Source organism: Bemisia tabaci, chromosome 4 (genome assembly GCF_918797505.1).
Source record: "Bemisia tabaci chromosome 4, PGI_BMITA_v3".
In the NCBI taxonomy this organism is placed as follows: domain Eukaryota; kingdom Metazoa; phylum Arthropoda; class Insecta; order Hemiptera; family Aleyrodidae; genus Bemisia; species Bemisia tabaci.
In genome coordinates, this window is record NC_092796.1 from 37,538,810 (window position 1) to 37,566,185 (window position 27,376).

The 27,376-nt window shown below is 38.4% G+C and overlaps 1 protein-coding gene across 14 annotated transcripts in view; it reads right to left on the reverse strand.

Annotated features, from left to right (window-relative positions):
* The window catches only part of LOC109031500 (SH3 and cysteine-rich domain-containing protein), a 319,664-nt gene that overhangs the window by 88,241 nt on the left and 204,047 nt on the right, over positions 1-27,376 (reverse strand). For 13 of the 14 annotated variants that reach the window (XM_072299791.1, XM_072299789.1, XM_072299798.1 and 10 more), the window contains exons 6-10: positions 20,259-20,426; positions 7,327-7,407; positions 4,393-4,599; positions 3,191-3,354; positions 711-822 (exon numbers count right to left, since the gene is read on the reverse strand). In XM_072299791.1, the coding sequence (XP_072155892.1) occupies positions 711-822; positions 3,191-3,354; positions 4,393-4,599; positions 7,327-7,407; positions 20,259-20,426 (732 nt within the window). The remainder of the gene's footprint in view (positions 1-710; positions 823-3,190; positions 3,355-4,392; positions 4,600-7,326; positions 7,408-20,258; positions 20,427-27,376) is intronic. The other variant, XM_072299796.1, reaches the window with a different exon arrangement.

Sequence of the window (27,376 nt, forward strand, 5' to 3'; positions counted from 1 at the left end):
TTCTGTTATGATAGCGAAGAGAGGAGTAAGTGTCAAGTTTTCGAAATCGAGTCTCCTTCAAATTTGGACTAATCTCTTTTGAATAAAATCACTGAAATCAGCAAAATTGATCTTAATTGTATTAAAACGAGACTGATAAGAAAGCCGTAAGTGCGCAAAACATGATACAGCTTCAAACAGAACAGCCGTAACTAACATCATTCCTCCTAAGAGCCAATGAAGACCGAGTTTCCAAGTAAAATGCCGCCCTTTCCTGCCAATTTCTAATCTGAAAATGTGTTCTTTATGTGTCCATAATATAGCACTTACGGCTGTCTTGCCTATAGCACTAGCCTAACATGAAAATGAATAATGTCCTTTTTATATTATTGAAATAATATTTGTCGCCACGATTTCTAAGACAGAGGCTTCTTGCAATAAAGTTTTCCGCTCCGAAGCTACTGATCCCATTTCCTCAAAACTTCATTTTCGCACTTACGGCTCTCTTCGCTAGCTCGGCAGTATTGTAATCACACCTAAGCAACGAAGCCCCTAAGACTTCAGTGAAGACTCGTGAGAACTAAGCTTCGTAAGAACTGTCCAAGCACAGAAAGAAAAAAATGCACTGGCTGTTTGTTTTATACTACAACAGACTGACACTAATGTCAACGATTAGCGTTATTAACTGATTACTTTATACTTTATTTTAAACATTTGCTCAAAAAACTTACCTGTGCTCTAACTGCTGCTAAATGAATCTGAGCAGTCCGGAGATCTAACTTTTTTACACTAATATCTTCTTGTATTTCATTCGCCTTATTAAATAAAGATGATTCCACGCTCCTGTTAGAAGAAAAAATAAATTAAGTTATCACATTTTGACAAAAGGAATCAGTAAAACCTGCAAAAAGTACATCGGGCAAGAGGCTATTATGAGTCAGCATCCGCCAATATCAGAATGAAAGCACATTTTTTTCTTTTTTTAAAGTCCAAGGAATGGTTGCTAACATAGCTCTAATAAATATTTGAAATGATAGGAAATTATTTCAAAACACCATATATCTTCAGCCCGTTTATCTTCTACAGCTTTTTATTGGCGAAGCTTGTGGGGGCGGTATGTTTTCCAGCCCGTTAAGATCTGTACTCCCAGCGGTTGGATTTTTTATCGCTTTCTATAGCCGATCTATCTATACATCAATTGCTCCTTAAAGTCAGGCAATAGCGTTTTTTATCGATATTTATCGCCACGGTGTAAGAACGGTCTTGCCACGGTATTTTAGAACGGCCGTTTCATCATTAATTTTTACCAGATAGAAAAAATCACGTGTAATGTTTTAACCCGATGTCTACTTCCACAGAAAGTGGTAATTATATACAGAACGTTGTAAAATATATGACGTCATATAATTTTCCCCTCATTGGCCAGAAGCTGATAAGCCGGTATACTATGCAAGAGTTGGGGTATAATTTCACACAAACCAGCTGCTGCCAGCAATATTAAAGATTTTTATTAACAGTACGGTATTGTCACCGGATTTCTGGTTATATTTCAGACAATCTTGTTCGACTGAGTCGCAAATATAAATGTTTTCTTAAATGCGTTTCTATACTCTGAGATTTAAAAGCATTCACTAAGGGCCTCTTGATCCTACCTCAGTATTTTTTTTTTTTGACGATATTGATGTAACATTTGTTCACAATGTGGAGAAGTGATCAGATTACAAACGACGAGTTAGAAATATTCTCACACAACGTTGCGTCACGATGTTACCTCTACCTCATATAATATTGCTACAACATTGTAATAATTTTGGTATGATAGTGTGAAGTCATCCTTCAGTTCAGCATAAGAAATCTACAGCGCGCCAATTTAGGACGCGACTTTACATGAAACTCAAAATCCGAAGATATTCGAATTCTTTCTAGATCACCGCGATCCTAAACTATCGGGATTGTATGATATTGTATAACTTTGGTGGAGACACTGTGGTTATTTAATATGGCATGACTGGTTTTTACCAGTTTTTGAGGATGTCAAGGACATAATAGTGAACGACCGACCTCATGAACCGTGCCACTGATACTGTTGCTGAAATGCCTATTTTAATAATGGCTGTGAAATTATTCCTCATAACAGTTTGGCCGGCTAATTGGGTTTTAATCTTGCTGGTATCGTCAAAGAAACTCAGGGTTGCTGTGTTCGAACGACTTACTTAGTCTTTGTAATTGTAACTGTAACTGCCTCTGCAGATCTGAGTAAAATAAAAGCTACATTTTGTCTAATACTAAACATTTTACATCACTTATTTTTTTTTTTTATTTTATAATTATTTTTAATAGCATTATCAACCTCAAATCTTCTTCGTGAAACGATTGCATACAAGTGAAATAACTTGACTCATTTCGATAAAAACGGGAAGAATTGAAGGCGCTTAGTCTTTCTTCGTAGCAACACGCGGATGCAACTATTCGTGGTCATAGGATGGCCGTATTGCATACACAAAAATTGCAGGCGCTTTGGTGTTCTCAAGTAGAATGCCTGGCTCTAATTTTTCGGGATCATGGAATCAAGCACAATAGTCTTGAATTTGATGACCTTAAGCCAGGCGATTGTAAGAAACGCTCTACAAACTTTCCAATGTTGCACAATTTCTTCGTCTGTGCTATGATAATTACTTTTGAGGCACGTTAAAGATATTTTCCATCAAAACAATCAGACGTTTTAGATGAACTCGTATACACCTCTTTGTAAAATTGGGAAAAGAATATCTATGAGAGTTCTCTTTTTATTGGTGGTTTATCAAAGATAATTTGGCATAACGTATATTTAGATTAATACATCGTCCTTCCTGTAGCACGGTCAAAAAATTAAAACCCCCAAATTCGCCTACGCAGTTTGCGTTAGCATTCCTACAACGTCATCTGAATTGCGATTCGCAGATACGCATTGGAAATTATTTGCACTATTGGAATTTGCGATGATGGTGCAAGAAAGTTTTCGGTAGAAAAATAACTTGGTACTGCTCAGTAGAGACTGCTTATACTAGATTGAGTTGGATACCTAGAACTTGAATTGCATCTAAAATGCAAGGAAACCTATTTAAATATCTGACTCCGTGGAGTTCGTTATCAGAACCGTTTACATGATTTCTTTCATAAAGTACAGCTTATACTTGGTATTTTTATTTCGTTGAAAATGACTCATAAATACCTTTGTTGAATTCGACAGAGCGTGTCTAAGCTATCTTGCAATTTGGAAATTTGAGCCATTAGATCAGCTTCTTCTACCCTCAGTGAATCGTACTTTGTTCTAATGTCTAAACTTGCCGATCGATCTATAACTAATTCATTTCTTAAAGAAGGAGGTAAATTTTCCTGCAACAAAATGAAGACATATTAGGTGTAAAATTTAAGAACCAAAGTTCGATTATTTCGTATGATTTTATTCAAATCATAGACTTGAAAAAAAAGTTACTCGACTAATAAAAAACAAAAATTTACCACTAAGATAAATTCGACTGGTTTTACCATTTGGATTATTTTCTCGCTGTGTCCGTTCAAAATTGTATACGATTCAGGAATGCTTGGTACAAGAGAGCACACCATAAAAGACTTGCAATGCATGGATTATTTTAAGATGCGCAGATTTTTCAACGAGCGTAGGAACAAAACTTTTTATGATAATACTTATCCAAAACATGTTTGTGTTATAAATTTTCTAATTATCCTTAGCGATAGCGCTAGTTATTAATCCATGATAAAGGTTTTGTTTCAATTGAAGAAGGGTCTCAAATTTTGAAAAACTCTACCCTATTATTTCTGTTGAGTATACATTTCAAAAGCCCATATTATACATCTTCTGAGTTAGTTAGTTAGTAAATGCTTTACGGATATGAATCTATATTTTAAAAACAATCGAGTCATGACCGAGCGTTATAAAATTTGCCGTTCCGTCCAAAATTAACGCCAACGGAATGTTTTCAATCTTTCAAACAAGGACTTAGATTTCACATTCTTTTTGCATTATAGACAAATGAGCGCAACTATCACTCGATACTGCAAAATTTCCAGTCCAAAATTGTGGTTTTGCGCCAAAAATGTTGGCCATATTTAACCGAAAATGTATGATTTTTCGTCTAATCCTGCGAAAAAATTTGAAATAGTTTTGAAGAAAATTATATTTCTGTAAATAATTTGATTATTTGAGTTAACTTCGCAACCTTGAAATTGAGTTACGTGCTTTTATCTCGAAAACAACAATTTTACATTGAATCTGAAGGAGACGAATCATGGAAATACTCTTCTCTCTGTCTCAACTTACGTGACTTACTTTCCATCCGCTGATTGCAGTCGTAATCGGCTTAAGATCTTTAACTATTGATACGATGCGAGCGTGATCAGAGTGGTACTTACGTGATTAAGAAAAATATCGGGTTGGGCACCGTCCGGCGGTTCTTGATTAGGGGGTTGGGGAGGATTGAACAGTCTTAATCGATGCGTGGGGTGGGGGTGGGTTGGCAGCGGGGAGAGAGACCGAACGAAATGAGCCAGATCGTTGGAGGGCAGAACAGATCGACATTGCGCGCTTAGAGTCTCGTATCTTCTAGACTGCTCGATTGCCTGTGAAATGGAATGCGTGCAAATTAGCCAGAATCAGAGGGAAACATAGCAATTCGGTGAAAATATTTAGAATCTCTCAATGACAGACGATAGCGGTTAAGGTGATTTGATGGACGCTATATTTTGTGTCAGAGCGACACGCAATATATCGTATCGCTTGGTTCCTTTTTTTCAGCCACTCGTCATTTTTCTCGAATTTTGCGATTTGTGAATTTTTAGCAATTCTCGATACTAGAGAATTCACCCACCAATTTTGACAAACAAATTCAACGTAATAAAGGTTTCTTTCTTTTAAATGAAAAATATCGCATTCGATACTGATATCGAAACTGCACTCGAATGCGATATTTTTTTTTTAAAACTACGACGCCTTTATTACGTTGAATTTGTTAATCAAAATGGGTAAATAAATTCTCTAGTCTCCTGACAACAGAATCGCGATCTCAAAATTCGAGAAAAATTATGAGTAGCTAAAAAAATGGAACCAATTGATGCGATATATCGCATGGCGCTCTGACACAAAATGTAGCGTCCGCATCGAATCACCTTAAACAAGTGAGTTTTTCCTCTACAGAGAGAGAGATTATTTTCAGATAGAGATGATTTTGTCATCATGCAATCATTTTGAGGTAATTTGATATTTTCGAGTTACAACAGCTAATCTCTTGGAGGGAGCGTTATACTCGAATAAGTTTTTTCCTTCTTTTCTAGTGTTTTGCTGAATTTAAGTTCGGCATGATTACAGAATCAACATCTCTGTCAGTCAAAATCTTGATGGCCAAACATTTAGTATAATTGCATGTTTCTTACCTCTTTAAGGTAAGCCATACTATTTAAAATAGGATCATGATAAAAAGACCTTAAATTGTTGGACTATCAATGTTGGTCAACATCGTGCTAACAACTTGAAATCACTATAAAATCGTCAATAATGTAAATATTAAAATTTATAATTGCTATTAATGTCTGAGGTGCGAAGCGTTTCGGGAAATGGACCGCGATGTGACCACGCCTCCTGGTGCGAAATAAAATTTTACGACGGAATTTTTAAAGAGGATCCAAATTTCCTTAGATAAAACGTGAATTTTCAAGGGAGCTGTGAATATTTTGCTCCAAATTTTCAAGAGAAGTTTGTGTGGATTCCGATCATAAGTACCTATAAATGTCAAGGGAACACCTCCATAGCTTTCCCTCAAAAATACATATTTAATCGCGAGGAAATTTGGCAACGTTGGCACAATTATACGGTATTTTTCCTCAGCACGGCAGTGCAGACAAGGCAGCGTTTACGCAAGACTGCTCTAATTCTTCCGAGAATGCACCGAGAATTCAATCTCCGAAGTAATATACTAAAACTCTCAAATCAAAGTAGGTTTCCATCAAATTACAAAATTAAAACAAAGAATTTCGCCCGTGATGAAGACATTTCCGGGCAGTCCCCGGGAAACGTGCACTTCCTAGAACTGCTCGGCTTAATGCTCACCCAACGCTTTCTTTGTGTTTTTAAACTTGGTTATTTTACAAATTATAAAGTTCCTAATAAGCTGAGAGTAAACGTTAGCTAAGCGAGCAATCTGCTGTTACTGCACGTTCCAAGTCTCACCGCTTTTGCCTTACCGCCGGGCGAATTTTTCTGGTGCAAAGATTGTTAAGAAAAGTGATGTTTAGGAATCTGGATGAAAGCGCCCATCAGAAAAAAAAACAAGCAGGAAGCTCCAACGCATTCGCGTCGGAAAGCGGCTCTGGCGACGGTAGGTAGTTGTTACGCGTTTACGGTTTCCTTGGTAACCTTTGTTTGCTATCAGCTGATGTCGAGTAGTATGACTAGGAAGCTCCAACCACGGCATTCTTCGAAAAAAGCGCGAAAACTTATAGATTTGAATTTTCAAATTTTAAACGTAAAGTACATTTTTTCCAGTGCGAGATTAAAGCACAGACCCGTTTTGAATTATTGACAGTATCACCATGATTCCAAAAATACACTACACAACATAGCATTCGCTCACAGGAAAAAGATATCAATTAAAATAAAATCAGTCCCCCCTAAACAGCAGAAAATGGCGCCGATTCCCATCAACCAACCCGCGGTCTCTCCAATGTAACATGGTCCGTTGATACTCCCCAGCTGGGACCGTCCGGAATAGCAGCTCTAGTGCAAGCACCAGAGCCGCTAATATATAATGAAAGACGGGGACATTTGTAAAACTTGCAAAAAACTAATACTTATATGAGATCCATCATGAAGTTTAAAATCAATAAAAATATGATACTTAGTATGCTGAATTATATTTAATATTCATTGATTTTCATAGCCACAGTAACAACAACTTCTTAAAATAATCAACAACACCTCTTAAAAATGTTAGAGCATTAAATTTGATTGTTATTTTCGATATTTTGCAAGTGCAAAATAAAATAAAATAAAAACGTGAAAATATTTATAAGATGGATTTAATGTTTTAAAATTATTGTATATAGTATTATTTAAACTATTATACATGTGGGAAACTGCAGTAAATCTTTCATGAGTTCTTTAGCAGTTTGTTACAATAAATGAAAAAGGTTTTTTAGAAGTTTTTTTTTTTTTTTTTTAAATTTTCGAATATTTTAAAACACTTTTGTCAACAGTCGTTGCCACTAAGGATATTAAGATGTATAGCAAATTAGTCCTCCAATAATTCCCGAGAGCATGTTATAAAATTTACTCAATTTTTCCGTGATACTTACTCTTGCAGAAATGACTTCAGCACCCTGTAAAACTGAATCCGACAGTGTGCTACACAGATCTGAATAGACGTCTTCTAATTCCTGGAAGAAGAAAAAAGAATCGATTTTTATAATAGATAGGCTGAAAACAACTGAATGATCATATGGGACATGTATTAGATTGAGCTCATTGACATTCGAAAAAGCACGCAATGATTTGAGTTAGACAAAATCATTATCTCTAAGGACACAAATACAAAAACGCATTGACATTAAATAGCTAATCTTTTCTCCAAAAGCCAATCCATTCAGACATCTACGGATGCCCATTGCGTCTGCTTCCCAGCGTTTAAAATTGTTAAAGTCTCATGATACACCGAACAAAAAAGATGTTACCTGAACATTCTGGATGTAAAAAAGTGTGCGACAACTCACAAAACGCTGACGTAACCGCCACAACAGTTATTAGTTTTACATCTTGACATTGCTATAGTAACTGCTGTGGTTGTTAATTCAGCGTTTTGTGAGTTGTCGCACACTTTTTTACATCCAGAATGTTAAGTCCGCATACTTTTTTTTCGGTGTGCATGTCTTGACCGATAGGATAGCTTTAACATGTTAATTTGTAACAGTTTGTGCTATTTTTTATACATTTTTCAAGGCAGATTCAGCGTAATCAACCCGCTTCCCACGCACCATACCGAAGGTCAAAAAACTTTCGTTCCTTCAAAGTTAGAGACGTTTGACCTCTGAACCTCCTGCCCAGCCGTCAAACCGTGAATAATTAAGGACGTTTAATAACACACTTTAAGTCTCTGGTATTTTTGGAAGGTCTCAGCAAGGCCGGTTACTCCTTTCTCTCGCTCTAATTGAGTTTGATTAAATTACTTTTGGGTTTACCTTTCCATTTAATCCGCTTTAATCACTTTTCTCGTTATTATTTTCAGATGTGGCCCTGCGGGTGATAGCTCCCACGTGTAACAACAATAGACCCTGCATTTTCAACGATGGAACTGCAAAAACGTATTTCTCAGTTTGTGACTCCCTAGAAATCCTGTTATTATTTAGTTTTCAAGTAAAACAATATTTTTATAAACGGTATTTTTTCAGGCTCATGCCTTGGAGACTCTCCTGATATATCTCCTCTATCTGAAGAACTGGTAATATGTTAAATTTTCAAACAATTGTGTTGGTTTGCTCTTTATTGATAATATAAAAATGAGAAAAGAATTTTTGAAAACAACGCGAACAAAGTATGCGTTTTTTTTACTATCACCGTCGGTATTTTTTCAAAACGCTTAAAATATTAACATTTTTAAGCTCCCATTCACGAAAGGCACACTGAAAAAAAAAAGAATATGGAAGAATTTACCATTCCGTCACACTGTGTGAAATACAGCGTGAATGAATGGTAAATTCTACCATAATCTTTTTTTTAGTGTATTTATGAAAAATGCATCTTCTTCGGTTCGTTCTGAGTATCAGTGATCGCGATTTGATCGGCGAATGTATCGCAATTTCGTCTACGTCAATTTATTGTAATATTACCAGATAAAAAATTGCGATAAATTGCAAATTGCAATTTTATCGCAATAATTATCGAACAAAAACCCGTGATAAATTGCGATAAAATTTCGAGTCTATCGAAAGCAATTTTAAAGCGATAAACCTGCGCCAAGATTGAGGATAATATAAGTAGTGTCTAGGTACTGATGATCCTAGTGACTGTATCGCCAAACAATCGTAGTAAATTCGGAACTTAATTTGATAATATCGCGATTTTTCCGTTGAAAAATGCGCTTTAGGTTTGTTCTCTGCGTAGTTTAAATCATCCGTGCCGGAAAACTTGATCTCCGCAATTCGTATCGCTCGAGTGAACGCTAGAATGAAACGCTGGAGGACTATGCTGCGTGTCTGAAGTGAAAGCTCCCGAACTTTCTCTCTCTCCCCCGTCGCAGCCGAAATATACCCCGTTTTTCAAAAACCACGTTTGCACAAGGGCATCTTGTTGGAGGAATGCGGTTGTTGCTCGAACCGAATCAGCTCCCCGGAAGTTAAAGCTCGAGCCGCGAGCTCTGGAGCGATTTTTGTGAAAAAGAATTGTCGCAGCGTCTAGTCGTGAACCGGAATTGCAAACATGTCCTCAGAAGTGCACAGTGGGTTCGACAAATATTGACCAAGTCACGCGGAAGGAAAACAAAATGCACATGCACCCCAAGCGCGCATCTTCGGGCTTTGTTGCCGCATTGTGAAATATATGATTCAATTTCCCCGGATAAAAAAATATTTGACGAAATTAGGGATATTCTTCAGGAAATCCTCGGATATCGACTGTGAGACTACCAGGCAGGGTGGCAAAATTCCATGAAAACTGAATCTTGAAATCTCACGTGAAAGATTTCATGAAATTTCAGACATTTATGAAAGATATTGGAAAATGTCGGTTCCTTTTCATGCTTCGCATAAAATGTAAAAATGTTGACTTATTTTTCTACTTTTGTGTATTTAAGTACGAGTCGCATACTCTAGCCCCTAAAAATTACGAAAAATTTCACAGTCTCGTGAAATTTCATGAAATATTTCACTGAAATTTCCAGTCTTTCATTTCTTTTTTACGTTTCATACCACCCGCCTACCAGACGTATCTCGTTTGCAGTGTCTAAAATATCCGCTCCCATTTCATTTTTTTGCAGAAGAACAAATCAATATCGTTTCTTGAAATGTTTACCGAGTTTTTTTTTGGCACAGAAAAGAGAATAAACGGAACTTTTCAAGAATTGACGTTGAGTGGTTTTCCATTTAAAAATTAAGTATGGCAGGAAGTCTACAGCGTCGCAAACCGAGATTTGTGGTCCGGTAGTTTTACCGTTGAATACTTTTGATTTGATTACAAATCAAAGATAAAAAAAAATTGAAGACAATTATTCACAATTTTCCCCGAAAATTATTATTTTATTAGAGGAAAGGCAACACCTGAAGGTTTATACGGCCTCCTCCCTTGGCATGTGCAGTAGTGCGTATTTTTCGCATCATAAAAGGGGCCTGACTGGACCACAAAACAAGATAAAAATAAGACCTCTAAAATCCATGCTTCCTCATCAAAAATTCACGCGGAATATATAATACCAGTATACATGGTCCAACTATCCAGCAAATAAGAAATCAGCTTTTATGGTTGATATTAGAGTCACTTAATTTGAAATTTCCGCTTGGAAAATAAACCAAAAGCATTGAAGGTCGAATTGGCCATTGAAAAAAAAAAAAAAAAAAAAAAAAAATCTAGTCGCAAAGAATCCTCCGAAGTAGAATAATGGATTCACAATAAATTGTTTGTTCGCTTACGTTGAGGGTTTCAAAATTTCCGCGATTCAATCTTATGGAGTTTTTAGCATATCTCTCTGCCTCAAACTCAAATTCAAAGCTCATTTTTGCTAACTGCGAGCAGAGGAAGATTGCGAGGCCGCGGGCGCGATTTAAAGGCTTGAAACGCCTTCAATTTTTATGATACTGCACGCTTCGCCCTGCCCTGCCAAGTGCCATCGTGTAGTCGCCTATCCGATCCGCACCGAACTCAGCCCCTGCTATTTCCACTCTTATTTTTTTAGATTATTTTCTTCGGATGCAGTATGAAAGTTTCACACGTTCGATAGAACAAGAAGACAACAAAGCTCAGATTTTTGACGAAAACAGTGTAAGAAATGTTTGGAGTTTGAGATAAATGTTTGAAAAAAAAGAAGCCAAAAGACTGTTTTACATACTCGGAACGCAACGCAAAACATAACATATAATGACTCTCTAATGCGTGTACGATAGGGATTTTTTTAACAATCAATGTTTCTAGAAATGCTTTCTCCATGTTCGTTCGGTTGCTTTAAAATCAGAGACAAGACACCCTCTACTCGTATCTCGGCAATGGTGGAAGCTTCTACTTATGGAACTGAAATTAAACTGTTGTAAACATGGTTGATGTTCAACAAAGTGTTGGCAGTTTTGTTTCGCAAACAAGCCGAAGTTTGGGAAACTTGTTTGGCTCATGACGTCACCCGAAGCTCATCATCCACCATATTGGTAGGTCATCAGCCGAAAAAAGAGTGATGATTGATGCTCCCTTATAATTGTCCATGAGGAACTGTTGAATCCCCGAAAGTAAAAGCCTCCGCCTGTCGCCAAGAGGCCAGTGGAGGGTCTCTTGTCATGTTTAAAGTAGAGCACGTGTGTGACAGCCCTATATTTGCAAAAAATTAGGACAGTCATTTTGGCATGTATGGACCAGGGGTCCAGTGGCGAAGCGCTGTGGGAGTACATTGTGATTCTATGGACCTAAAACGCGTGGCAGGCAACGTCTCGCATGAATTGGAGGGTAATTGATTTAACGATTCAATTTTGGATCGATCACCGGATAATTTCATTAATCAGTCTCTTGTTTTGACGTTCGCCTGACGAGCTAACTCGATTGTCGGCCGAAAGGCTAGGATCGTAATTGCAGTAATAGATCGGTCACAGTGTGCAACGGAAGCACGATGCTGGGTCTCGCATATTTAATGATCAGTTGCAGAATTGTCGATTTGAATTGAATTGATTTAGACGGGAGGAGGGGGGGGCTTGCACTTGCAAACGTATAAAATATCGGTCAATGGGTCTGCACGGGGGAAAAAGAATCGTTACGCTCACAATGCTCTGAATGGATTCCGAGTCCTGCCAAATTTCCTAGTTGTAGCTACGATGTTAATTGTATTCAAATTTTTCTTTAGTGTTACAAGTATTTCGGTCAAAATTTGTAGAATTTTCTCATTTTGTACTGTCTGGAGTAGCAAAGCATTATAATCTCTTGAAAGCATCCATTTGCAAAGTTACAGTGGAACAACAAAGATGAAAAAAACGGGAAACAAGGCTAAAAATACACAATTATGAAACCCGAGACGTTTCGACTCAACACTGAGTCATTTTCAGTCGGAAACAATAAAAAATTTTTAAAAGAAAAACGCTAAAACCTGAGCTCTACATGGTGGGGCCGGGATCTGAGAGAAAAAAAAAAAGAAAATTGATAACAAACAAGACACATCGATGCCAGCACCAGTAACCGAAAATGACCGATACGCTAGTTCACGATCCACACACAGATGGCAGCACTAACCAGTGAAACAATTAAGTTCAAGGAAAAGCCAATAGGTGCCGCTGGGGCGTCAACCTAAACCTGACTTTTTAAAAAGTGAGTGGTATATTGCACTAAGCCCGCTGATGTCAGTGCGGTTATTACACACAGAATCCCCATGTTTGAGGATTTCGATCATTTCCAGGACCAGTCTGGGAAACAACTTCTCTTCCTTACATAAAATTACCACCTTATCAAAATCGAACCGGTGACCAAATTCTGTTTGGTGCCTCTTGAGTGCTGTTAACTCACTATTGTCATATTTATGACCACCAAGCCTCTTCCTTAGAAGTTGCTTGGTCTGACCGATGTAACTGATGTCGCAATTTCCACAAGGAATTTTATAGACCAAACCCGATTCCTGCAGAATCGGATTTTTAGCCTTCACCCTAGACATCAGGAACTCAAGATTGTTGTATTTGGTGTTAACCACATGGTACCCGAACAATTTTAAAATCGATGACAAATTTTCCGAAAGGAAGGGAACGTATGGAAGGCATACAATTTTGTCGAGATCCCGTTCTTTGGTAGTTTTATCCTGCCCCCCCTCTCTTATTAAAACTACTAAGTACCTGGCGGAAAATCTTTGCTATCAAATTGGGTGGATAACAATTTTCAACCAACAGATTCTTTCCAATCTGGATCATCTCATGCCGATATGAAACATGAGAGAGACCAATTATGCGCCGTGCTAAATTAGATGCAACGTTTTTCTTTACATTCATGGGTTGAACAGATAAAAAATTAACATAACGACCAGACGCCGTTGGTTTCTGATACCACTTACATCTAATCTCGCTATTCACCCTTATTAAAGTCATATCCAAAAAATTGAGGCAGTTGTTATTCTCAATTTCAAGGGTAAATTTTATGGCGGGATTTAAACTGTTGAAAAATTCAAGAATAGCATGCGTATCTTCTTTTTTTACACAAGAAAAAATATCATCGACATACCGTTTGGTCTATAAAATTCCTTGTGGAAATTGCGACATCAGTTACATCGGTCAGACCAAGCAACTTCTAAGGAAGAGGCTTGGTGGTCATAAATATGACAATAGTGAGTTAACAGCACTCAAGAGGCACCAAACAGAATTTGGTCACCGGTTCGATTTTGATAAGGTGGTAATTTTATGTAAGGAAGAGAAGTTGTTTCCCAGACTGGTCCTGGAAATGATCGAAATCCTCAAACATGGGGATTCTGTGTGTAATAACCGCACTGACATCAGCGGGCTTAGTGCAATATACCACTCACTTTTTAAAAAGTCAGGTTTAGGTTGACGCCCCAGCGGCACCTATTGGCTTTTCCTTGAACTTAATTGTTTCACTGGTTAGTGCTGCCATCTGTGTGTGGATCGTGAACTAGCGTATCGGTCATTTTCGGTTACTGGTGCTGGCATCGATGTGTCTTGTTTGTTATCAATTTTCTTTTTTTTTTTTCTCTCAGATCCCGGCCCCACCATGTAGAGCTCAGGTTTTAGCGTTTTTCTTTTAAAAATTTTTTATTGTTTCCGACTGAAAATGACTCAGTGTTGAGTCGAAACGTCTCGGGTTTCATAATTGTGTATTTTTAGCCTTGTTTCCCGTTTTTTTCATCTTTGTTGTTCCACTGTTATCATCGTCTCGGGCTGCTCCTAAAAATTTGTATCTATGATTGCACTGGGTTCATTGTGCCTTTTAATTGTTATGTCTTTTCGATTTTTAACCTGTGTTTATTCTGACTTTTGGTAAGTCGTTTTATCTTTTACTCAGTTGACACATTTGTGCACCATTCATTCAACAGACTGCAATATGTTTTATCAACAAGTACGGCGGTTACATGGTTATGCAACTGTTTCATCTCTCAAACAGTTAAGGAAAATTAGTAGGAAATTAGTGTTGTCATCATGTCGGAAAATTTTCCTGCTGAGATGTAGGGAAAAGAAGGTTTTCCCGGCATTCATCAATTTCCACCTTAAACACATCACCAATGGTTTACATAAGAAGCGTAACAAGTGCATTGAGGTTACGGAAAAGTTCAAAAGCTCCTTGTTGAACTTATGCATTGAGGATGTTCACTATGAGATTATGGATCTCAATCATAATCTTAGAAACGTCATAACCAAACTTAAAGCGTCGCTACCGCATTTCGTTCTCATTGATTTTATTGTTAATACCACCTTAATTGCCAAACGTCTCGGGCGTGTCACTTGGCAGCGCTTGGAAAATAAACTTGTCAGGCTGGAGGAAATAGTTGTGGACAAATATCATAAATTGTTTGGTCCTTTCATGGAAAAGAGACAGTTATGGTTAGAGAACATCTCTTCGACGGTATTGCCAGGCTATGTTGAAAGAGTAATGTGTCTGGGTCCCATGTTTTCTTTGCCATTTTTTAAAATCGGAGCTGATGCAAACTCAATTTTTAAACCTGTTCCTCTTGAGAAAATAATTTCTCAAATTGAAGGTAAAATCAGAAATGAATCATCTATGGTTGCTGATAAAATTAGGGAAGGCATTTGCTTGGTGATTAACCGTTATCACCGAGAAATGCAAAGATCTCAGGGATATCCTGAAAAAATAAACATCATGTCGAACCGGAAATTTAATCAGTGTAGGTTGATGAGAAATCTCAAAGAGGATCTAAAGAACACCATAATGTTTTGTAAAAGAAACAGGTCTTTAAAGTTTGTAAAAGCAGATAAGTCCAACAAGGTAGTGGTCATGGATGGCAATGACTACTCAAACAAAATGCTTCATATTCTCAGGGATACAAGTGTATACAAGAAGGTGGCTAGGTCTCTAGTGCCTTCGCAAATCGATAAGAACAACTCTATTGTCAAAAAATGGCTTGCGGAAGGTCATATAAATGATGGTATGTGTAAACATCTTATGGTTAGTGGTGGCAGCGTTGCCAAAATTTATGGTTTTGTTAAGCTGCATAAGGCAGAATTGCCTTTGCGACCAATCGTTAGCACAATAGGAACACCATACCAAAAACTATCCAGGTTTTTATCTAGCATTTTGTCGAACATTGTCGGTAAGGGGGACTCGCATATTCGGAACTCTTTTGAATTTTTTGATTTCATCAATGGTGTAAAGGTACCTGACGGTTATGATTTAATATCTCTTGATGTAGTTAGCATGTACACTAACATATCTGTTGATTTTGCCCTTCAATGTGTGGAATTGAAATGGGAGGAAGTTGAAATGTTCTGTCCGTTACCTAAAGAACAGTTTTTTAGTACGTTAAAAGTGTGCCTCACCAATACCATCTGTCAGTATAATGATGCGTTTTATCAACAAATTTCGGGTTTGGCCATGGGAGGTAGCCTTTCGGCTGTCATGGCTAACATATCCATGGAGCGCATCGAAAGTACTGCTTTGAGTTTATCTCCCATCGAAATCCGCATGTACAAGCGGTATGTCGATGATATTTTTTCTTGTGTAAAAAAAGAAGATACGCATGCTATTCTTGAATTTTTCAACAGTTTAAATCCCGCCATAAAATTTACCCTTGAAATTGAGAATAACAACTGCCTCAATTTTTTGGATATGACTTTAATAAGGGTGAATAGCGAGATTAGATGTAAGTGGTATCAGAAACCAACGGCGTCTGGTCGTTATGTTAATTTTTTATCTGTTCAACCCATGAATGTAAAGAAAAACGTTGCATCTAATTTAGCACGGCGCATAATTGGTCTCTCTCATGTTTCATATCGGCATGAGATGATCCAGATTGGAAAGAATCTGTTGGTTGAAAATTGTTATCCACCCAATTTGATAGCAAAGATTTTCCGCCAGGTACTTAGTAGTTTTAATAAGAGAGGGGGGCAGGATAAAACTACCAAAGAACGGGATCTCGACAAAATTGTATGCCTTCCATACGTTCCCTTCCTTTCGGAAAATTTGTCATCGATTTTAAAATTGTTCGGGTACCATGTGGTTAACACCAAATACAACAATCTTGAGTTCCTGATGTCTAGGGTGAAGGCTAAAAATCCGATTCTGCAGGAATCGGGTTTGGTCTATAAAATTCCTTGTGGAAATTGCGACATCAGTTACATCGGTCAGACCAAGCAACTTCTAAGGAAGAGGCTTGGTGGTCATAAATATGACAATAGTGAGTTAACAGCACTCAAGAGGCACCAAACAGAATTTGGTCACCGGTTCGATTTTGATAAGGTGGTAATTTTATGTAAGGAAGAGAAGTTGTTTCCCAGACTGGTCCTGGAAATGATCGAAATCCTCAAACATGGGGATTCTGTGTGTAATAACCGCACTGACATCAGCGGGCTTAGTGCAATATACCACTCACTTTTTAAAAAGTCAGGTTTAGGTTGACGCCCCAGCGGCACCTATTGGCTTTTCCTTGAACTTAATTGTTTCACTGGTTAGTGCTGCCATCTGTGTGTGGATCGTGAACTAGCGTATCGGTCATTTTCGGTTACTGGTGCTGGCATCGATGTGTCTTGTTTGTTATCAATTTTCTTTTTTTTTTTCTCTCAGATCCCGGCCCCACCATGTAGAGCTCAGGTTTTAGCGTTTTTCTTTTAAAAATTTTTTATTGTTTCCGACTGAAAATGACTCAGTGTTGAGTCGAAACGTCTCGGGTTTCATAATTGTGTATTTTTAGCCTTGTTTCCCGTTTTTTTCATCTTTGTTGTTCCACTGTTATCATCGTCTCGGGCTGCTCCTAAAAATTTGTATCTTTGCAAAGTTATAACCCTGCATTTTACTCAAAGACCGACAAAACTGTGCTTTTCATGGTGTTTCGGTAAATACCTCCCAGAACTTCCCTCAGCTACAATGCAAACCTTCTGAGGCTTCCTTACAAAAAGGATCTGCATAAAGAACGGCTCTTGTCACACGGCAACTGACCGACTGCACTGCGTTCGGCGCAATGCGAGAAGTATTCACGCAGCCTTGCAGGCGCTAAATTGCGTTACACGCCGACTGCACCGTTTGACACGACCCCTAGAATCTCCTTTTATACGAGTACACCCCTTAATCATGATGTAAACCGCATGGAGCTTCCCAGGGTAAGGAGCTGCGCAAGGAATGACTACAAATACGACCCTAAGAATCTCCTGAAACAACCCTTAATGACATTGTAAACCACAAGGAGCTCTTTGCCATTAAAAGTTGTGGGCAATGCGACAGACGCAGTTGCAACACGAGAGCTGACGATCCTCCGGGAACTCGCTTTCAAGGACACAAGTTCGAGGCGTGAATGATCGATCATCGATATTTCCCATTTGAAGCTGTGGTAAAGAATCGATTAATAAGGTACTCGTTGCTAACATTCTGCCTATCGATCATTTTCCATGGGTTTAGATGGCAGATCAATCGATACATCGCATAGCGCGCCACGTCACTGGTTCGGACCAAGTCCCAGGATCGGGATTAATCTGTGTAATGGACACCGGCTAATAACCGTAAATGGATTCGAAGACCAGCCTCACACTCGCCGCAGTTAAAGATTAGAACCGAATCATTAAATTGACCGCTAAACTTGCATTATTCATCGATCCTCTACGTCGTTGCCAGAGAGTGCTGGAAAATTAGCAGTTTCTCCCTTTAATTCCATGTAAATATCCACATTTTATCGCGAAACATGGAAGCTTCGATCCTCAAACCGAGTCCAGCATTCGACCATGAGAGTCTGCAGGGGCTTAATGTGAATTGTACGAGATGGGGAATTCCTCCCACGCCATACCTGTACCTGTGAATTTTAAAGTCGCTTCCTTTTTCTAGGGATGGTGTCGTCAATTTTGATTGAGCATCCTGAATTTTTTTTTAAATATTTCTTTTTTTTTTGGTTCTCCATTCGTAAATTATGTCTCCTTTTGAAAACTTTAACACTCCTTGTGATTCATTTGGGAAAGTCAGGAGGGTAGACTGTTTCTCCTTACTGTAATTTTATAAGTCATGCTCTTTTGGGGAGTAATTTTTGTCAATTTTCATAAATTTTAAGGAGATGGTTGATATCAATTTGAAGTTCTTCCTCCTGAGCTAATTTTCCCGAAAACCATGTAGTTCCCATTCGATTAATTTGGGAAGAGTTTGGAGAGCAATTATTGTTCACTCTCCCTCCTATTTAAAAATGTTCCTTTTGTGAGTGTTATTATTGTGGATTTGTGTAAATTTTGGTGTAAATACTCGATATTTCGATGTTTTCCTCTCCAGAAAATTTTGCCCTAATGCAAAAGCTTTGCTTGCCCCCTATAGATTCTTTGGAAGTGACGTCAAACGGACAGCGACGATTGAATATCACGCCTTCACCAGCTACAAAGACAACACCAGAAAGGCCAAAATAACCTTAATTTCAACGCAATAAGCGCGGTTAAAACATATTCGTGCGTAAGAACTTTTCTGGGGCAGAAAAGTTGGGTCGGAGTTTGAAGAGAACGAATTAAACAGACGACCCGCCAGATGCCTTTAAAATAAAATAATACTCGCTCGCTCGCCTGCACCACAATCATCTCGCTCAAGCCTCTCACTCCTCATTTAAAATCTAAATTAAATCGTCGCTGAAAAAGTTAGCTCCCGAGGGCTGAAATAACTCGAGGTTAAATGAGTGGAAATGAGAGAAAGTGTATTGTTCGGACTCGATGTTTAACTCAGAGCTCCCTGAGATGCCACCAATAAGCTTGTTATGGCGAAAGTTGTGCTATAAATACGGTGAGACGTGAGAGGGTTGTGAATTGGAGATCCCAGTACGACTCATATTTTGATCTTGTTCACGAGATCATTTGCGCTGAACTTACTTAGTATGTTCTTTTTTGTTTTTGTTTTTTTTTTCTTTTTTAGAAAATTGGGACTTAGTTACATCCTTTTATTAAATAATAATGAGGTTTGACATTTCTAAACTCAGAATAATAAATTAAAATCAACAGGAAAGTTTTTTCTGTCACAAAAGAGCAGAATGACAAATTAACCCCCAGTGAAATTGCATTACCTCAGCAATAATTTTTCTAGTCGCGATAATCACTCGTTTGTAGCGGGAAGGGAAATGTATTTCTCTGGAATTCTTTTCCTTATCGCAACAAAAAATCATCTCGAAGGCAAGCAAAATTAATGTCGAGGCAATTAAATTTTAAGGCGCTCATATGTTTCTTTCCATTTTTGCGACAAGAAAAATTTTCTTTGTGATAGTAATTTACTTCTCCGTGTAATTGCTTTGAAACAACTACATTTACATGTTTTTGCGAAACTGGCAATATTTTCTGTTAATATTTTAGAATTTTAAAAAAAATGGAAATGCGCCGGATGGATAATGTAAAAACTTCCTCTAATGGAAGAAATAGATTGAAGAGAACCTGAAACTAGCAGTCTTGCCGTCAGAAGTGTCAATTTCTCGTCAACTGAATCAGCATTCGTTTTACTCTCTTAATATAAATTCAATAAGAAATTAGCCGCATATGGAATTATCTTAGAAGAAATAAACTCTTATCAAATCACACAGAGCATGCCAAGAAAACTAAATATTTCCAAAGTTAACTCTCAAATCACAGTGTATCAAAATCAACTCATGGAAAGCGGTTATGAAGTAGTGTTAGGACAGTTAGTTCGGGGAAACCAAGTATGGAGAAGATACAGCGTGAGTAGAGGAAGCTGAGAGTAAGGTGACAGATAATTTTTAGTAGAAAATGAGAGAGAGACAGAAAGTCCACGCAAAAATTCTAGTTTACAGCCGACAGTTAAAGGCACAAAAGCAAACAATATTAGACAGATTTATGTTTGAGGACCAACACACGGAAAGTACGAAGCGGAGCGAGGTAAAAAGAGCCTGCAATCTGCTGACGCAGCAATATGCAATACACACCTGTAACAGCTGTGGCAATGTTTCGTGGCTATACTTTTCGATCATCCCGTTCGTTGCATGGAGTGTACTAACATAATGGTTATGGGCATCCAGGTACGCAGTTAAGGTAACAGATGAAGATGGCGAAGATAAATGAGCCAAGTATGCGTTTTTGTAGTCCTGACGTGCCTGTAAACACGTTCAAAGACCAACACAGTTTAAATTCTGGTGATGTTCAATGATAAAATATTCTTTGAACTAAAGAAAACAAACTTCTCCTACATGAAAAAAATTCTACGATTTTTGATTTCACGAAATTTTACCACCCTGCGTGCAAATCGAATAGTCGGACGCGCATTACACAATAGAGCAATCTCCCCAAGTAGCAGCGTTATTTGCGGCAAGTTGCGATTCGATCGGAGAACATCTCAAGATTTAATCGGCGTCTATTCATTGCAATATTATCGGATGAAAAATTGCGATTGCATCGCATAAATTTGCAATTAAATCGCAACTCATTCGACGGCAATTTATCGTAATATTATCTCTCGAAAAACCATACGATTAATTAAAATACAATTTGGATATTATCAAACTCAATTATATAGAGATTATATTGCGACAAGATTGAGGATATTCGCTCAGGCGTTGATAATCCTTGCGATTTTATCGCCAATAAACAATAAAGAATCGCAACTTAATTTCAATACATTGCGATTTTTCCGATGAAAAATGCTACCTGGGTCTCTCGGTTCATTCTAAAAGCCACGTATCTGCCATAAGTTTCCTTACGCGGATAGAGGCTTTGATAGATTATCCAAATATATATTCCCTCCTTGCGTAACACGGGCCAGTCAAAGCACAGGAGAGACAGCAATGCGTGACGTGCGTTAATTTTTCATCCGTGCCGGCCGTCACGGACAGACCCGAGCGGCCAGCCGGTGTAAAAAGTTCCGGTCCGCGTATCCCACGAGCGAAATTAATTAATTGATAATCTCGAATCAAATATTAATCATCTGCGGATCAGCCTGCTAATCTTCACAGCATTTGCAGTAGCGTTTAGTTGGCTGCCCGCCCCGTCGACTATCCCAACACCGGGCCAGGATCAAACGGAGGCCATTCCGAGTACCGAGTCCGATGATTGATTCAGCGTTCGGATATTGGGGAAGAGTTGTGCCATCACTGCCCCCAGGGCAAAGAGCAATGTAATCAGGGGAGATGTGGAGTACCCTTGTGGGTTCAACATATCAGGAATCGCTTAATAGGCTCTTGAAAAAGGTCAAATTAGTAAAATATTAGAATATTGAAACCACTCACTAGTCAGAAATTTTTCTATTGAAAGAACGACGCGTTTCGGCCAACGCCGCACCCACCGGCCATCATCCGGGACGCAATTATAATGGGATTACATCATCTGAAACGCGGGATGATGGCCGGTATAGGCCAAAACCCGTCGATTTTTAACAGAAAAATGTCTGACAAGTGAGAGGCTTTAATAGTTTAATATTTTATTAAGTTGACCTAGTTCTGGTCTGGTTACTTTTCACTTTTTTAAAAAAAAATATTTGTAAAAGGCATCAATGTTGAAATTGCAGAAATGCGTATCTCGGTTTGCAGCGTTGCAGCCAGACTTCCTTCATACTTCATTTTCTACGTGGAAAACTACTGAAAGTCATTTTTTGAAAATTCCAGTGATATTTCCTCTTTCTATAAAGGGTATTCTGTGAAAACTTCGATATTTGGTGTAAGTTGGTCTTATTTTAAAAAATAAAATAGCAGCAGAAATTTCGAAATAGCGCAACCGAGATACGAGTTTTTTTTTTGCAATTTAACCGTCGTTACGCATCGCGGCACTACGCATCATACTTTCTTCAGAATTTCACAGGGAAAACTAATTACACAACGGGAGGTCTAGAAATCAACTCAACTAAGATATGAAGGTTTTCAATAATTATTAACGATGGTTAATAAACGGCAAAAATAAAAATGACATAACTTTTGTAGTTTAGCTTAGAGTCCCTTCATACCCAGAGTTAAGACAACTCACTTTTGGTTGGGCCAGGGTTGGACTGAAAGTGGCCTAAAAAAAATTCCAATTCTGATTGGTTCTCGATCATGAAGGCCGAAACGAGTGCACCAAGATGGCGGTACCTAGAATGTGAACAAGAATAATGAAAATATTACCTGGTTTATCAAGAGTAAATTGTTATTTCCATCGGTCCAAAATGAAAATAGATTAAGAAATTTCACAAACCAATCTCATTTTCTTTTTAATTGATCAATTTGTTGATGTTGTTTTTGTGTGACAGACATCGCAGGATTTTCCTGATCCTTATCCCTCAATATCGTTCGTTCGGGTGCACTTGTTTCGGCCTCCATGGCCAGCCAAGGCCGGCTGCCAGTCAGCTGATAATCGAGTTGTCTTAACTCTGGGTATAAAGGGACTCTAGTTTAGCTTTCATTTGACCAGCGTTCTTACTTGTTGACTCTCATTCAGGAGCTAATTTCCGCAATTCCTGTTGCGTGAATAGGATAGAACGGATGCTTTGTAAGAGAAAATGACATGTTTTTCTACAGTCTAGACCTTGTTTTGTGGTACATTGAGGCAGATAGTATGGGCGTCACTTCAACAAAATCTTTAAGGATAGAGCAAACGGGGGAATATTTGCTGAGAGAGGGTAAACTTGCTTTGAAGGAAGCCGGAGGGTAAATTTCGAAAAACCCTCTAAAATTTATTAAAATTGTCCGGGTAAATGGTCAAATCAATGATAGGGAGGAAGACATTTCCTCCTTCAACTGTTCTTTTCAACGGTCAAACCATGATTTTATTTATACGTCGAACTGAACCAATCCTATTCCTCAAGTACCGGCAGCATAGCTGGTTCAATACCATTGTTTAGCTCCGCTAATACCCGTCAACTAATGTCACATCACTCACCGATAATCTCCATCAAGTAATTCACTTCCCTTCCTGCGACTGCGAATGAGCACCGTTCATAATACAGAACATTCCGCAGCTTTCAGACTGATGAAGTGAGAGAATTTTCAAGGAGCAACCTAAATTAATGAATTTTGAAGTCGGAATAAGTTATCTCGTCAAGTCGTCGACGGTAAGATACCGTATTTATTCAACCACCTCGGGTTGTAAAAAACAACGTGAACGCGCAATAATGATCGAAGGATGCGAGTGCAAAGCCCTAATTAAGTATGCGATGAAAAACACTGCATCCGTTCATTTATCAAATGAGGTTTGCGGACTTATTCGCGAAGTTTATCAGGACTTATGAGGATTTAATTTTCACACCGATCTAAGGATCTCTCAGATTGGATCTTTAGATTAGTGAAGCGAGATTAATGTACTTTCAAGGATCTTACATTTCACGTTTATGGTCGAAATTAAATCCATCTGCTTGACTAACGGAGGGCCCCTCCGTTTGGGGGTGCACGCACAGGAACGATACATTATTTTCAAACAAGGTACTCCGCATACTCTTCATGGGGATGTGTGCCCAGTTCGATTTTAAATTTTATTTTTGCATTCAACTCGTCCTTTGATGTTAGTCAAAAGTCATGCGTCAAGTTTCTACGACGTACCTTTTTCGCACAATTCGCGGTTCATAGAAAAAGAAGAAGGAGGGGAGGAGAAGAGGGAGGAGAAGGATGAAAAGAAGGAGAAGAAGAAGAAGGAGGAGAAGGAGGAGAAGGAGGAGAAGGAGGAGAAGGAAGAGAAAGAGGAGAAGGACGAGAAGGACGAGAAGAAATAGATGGAGGAGAAGGAGGAGAAGAATAAGAATAAGAAGCATCTTGAGGTTAGATTTGCTATTTTTGTATACATTACAGCGTCATTACAGCGCTCTTATGCAAACTTGGAAAAAACTAAAAACCTGATCTCGCGTATTATATTGCTGTAAAATGCGGCAAAGTTGCTAACTCATTTTCGCGAAAATTGTCAGTTAGGTGGTATTGTTCTTATATAGCCCTCGTTATGCTGCTGCTATTCTGCATAGGTCTAGTGGTCCATTTGTCGTAGAGTTGGCGGAGCGCAAATCCGCACCGCGCTGAGAGAGAGAGGGGGGAGATAGGGAGCGAGAGGGGGAAGAGAGGGAGAGAGAGGGAAAGAGAGAAGGAGAGGGGGAGAGAGGGAGAGAGAGAGGGGGAGATAGAGAGAGCAACAACAGCACGGGAGCTTGGCGCGAAAGTACGGTGCGGAATTCTGAGGAAATTAGCGGCCATTAAGTCCATTCAATTTGGCTTTTGAGCCGTCGAGTTGCGGACACGCGGTCGGCGAGGCCACGCCCGTAAAAAATAAACATCTATTAGCTGAAATACGTACACTGATGAGCACGAAAACGATGATTTAAAGCAGCTCATTTTTTAGAATCTCCCGGGCTACCCGTCGTTGCCATCGCCGCGACTACACTGCCATAGGTTTTGGGATCTCTCTTTGTCACTCTCCAGATTAAATTGACTACATTTCGCAATTGAGAACTACAATATAGGGCTCAGTTCAGAAACAACGTAAGTACCAATAGTTTTCCTATGTACATTACGATGGCTGAGGAACAATACCACCTATCGGTAATCTGACGATTTTCTAGGAAGAACAAACTATCCCTTTCTGTAATTTAAGGTTGGATTTGCAATTGCGTCATTACAGCGCTCTCGTGCGGATTTGGAAAAACTAGAAGCATTAATATGCGTATTTTATAGTGTAGAATGCGGCAAAATTGCTAACTCATTTTCGCCATAATTGTCAGTTAGGCGTAATTGTTCCTTAGCATTTGTTTCCTTGTTCCTTTCAAGTGATTTTACGGCTGAGCGGAAAATTGTAGTTCCTGATTGCAAAATGTATAGTCCAAATGGCGTAATTCTTTTTAAAGTGAGTTTTGAGAGGAGTGGAGTTAATCGTTTGACAGCCATCGTTGCATTGGCTGTTTTGATTTGATATTTCAAAGGAACCTAAAGAAATTGTTAAAATGTACGGACAAGGTGCCGATACGGGTATGTTATTGATAAAATGTACGTAAACTTTCAGTGTGTGTACTTATTAAACATTCAACTAGTTTTTCTCGAAATCGCTAAAGTGTTGCCGCCTGACTCCATTCGCCGGTAGCTTCATGATTTTGGAGTTGTTTTCTGAATTCGTTGTAGTAGTCTCACTATCGTTGCTTCAATCGAAGTGATTGTATTTTAAATCGAGGATATTTTAATTTTAAGTATCAGAGGTTTGACGGCTTGCAGTTTATTGACGTAAATTAACGACCAATAACAACCAGCGAACCGACGCCTGCATGCAAATTGACGGCAACTCTGCGCAAATTTAAAGTTACATTTTTTTTTTCAATTCGGTCTTAAAGTTTTTTCTAAGCCAATGGGCCACTATATACAAGGTTTGAGGTATAAGAAAACGTCACATGTTTCACCTTCCAAATCTTACAAAGAGAACAATTCACACGACGGAAAGTTTTAAAATCAACTATTGAACGAGATAATAACAAGTCTCTTAGGCACAGATAAAATAGAAGTTCGACTTCACAAATGAAGTCACTTGCAGTTAACCTGGGCCTTAACTAATGTTAATAGAAAACACTCGTACTTTGTTCAAGAGTCGACTTTCAAATTTCCCGTTGTGTGATCCGTTTTCCTTGTGGAATTTTGAAGAGAAAACACGTAGCGCTGTGCTTTACCTTGTCCAGGGACCTATTAGAGTCGCTATATGCTCTTTCATTTGTGGACAGGGAAACTTCTAGGGAGCTATAATTTCTCTGCATGGACAGAGGAAAATTCTAATGAACTTTTTTTTATACGAGACACAAACATGAAAAACAGAAGATTTGGCAGCGTGAGCGAGTGTTGCCTTCCAGCCCACAACCAACCCGCTATATATTGAGCCTCATTTTATGCTCGTTTACTCAAAGGATGTTTGTTATCTTGTACGTCTTTGCTAAGTAGAGGGCAGATATAAGCTCTCCTCTGTGAGACTGTCTCGTATTACTTACCAAAATTGAGAACCATTCATCCACGTTCCGGTAGTCAGTAAATAAGCCTCCTCTCCAAAGGAAAGTGAATCGGCAGAATTGTAAAGCTTGATGATGGTATTTTTAGCGTGAAGGCGTGGAAGTTAGATTGTGCCTCACATAATGTCATTTGGTCACCAAAATGTTAGGTTGCTATTCATTATAATGAGCGCAGTGGGTTAAAAATGATTCTACGGAGTCACGCTTATGAATACTTGTTTACAAATATGACATTTTTATTGTCCATGTTACTAGAAAATACGACCATTGAAATTACATAGGAAGCTTAACTCCATGAGATATTTTACGGACACAAACACGACTTAGTCGTGAATGATTTATTCCAGACTTACATACGATTCGATTTGTCTTTGCAGAGAAGAATTTGTTAAAATTCGAAATTAGTGAAGCGCGTTGGACAATCCTTCATTTTTGGAGAGAATGCAATCACGAAACTAATATTCTCTCATAAAATTATAGTTTTACAGCACCAAAATTGTCTGGTCCTCTCTATACCACCCTTACCAACATTTGACCATTATAAATGACTAAATGCGAACAAGTCAATAAGATCTCGCAAAATCACCAGGATCATGCCGTGTTTTGATTTGACTGTGCACGGTAAAAGCATAGTTCGTGACTCACTCAACCGTGCAACAGTGTTACGTCTGTTTTGGGCGTCAAATTAATTACCAAAAATTAATTTTCTGCGCCTTTTTATGTCTGAAGTATTTCTCATCCGTTCCGCTGCGACCTGGCAAGGACAATGCTGGTAGTAAAAAAGTGGGTTGCTTCTTTCCGGATGAAATTAATCATTTTGCGGGCTATCAGTGGCAGTTTTAGAGTTGGTATCGCTCTATGCAAAAGTTCGAGATACTCCTCTCTAAGAGGGATTTTATATAGGAACTGATTCAGAGATGCGGAGTCTGGACTCAATGATGGAAATTTGTGAGTGTTTCCTGTTAAAATGTGACATATTTGGCTGTTCATAGCTACGTCAAAGAAAAGATAGATTCCCACATTAGCATTCTCTTCGAGTAAAAGTCATCTGAGAGAAATAAATTGCTCATAATTATTTGCCAAAATATGTTAATTGGCTTATTCTAGCCTCAAACCCACTCT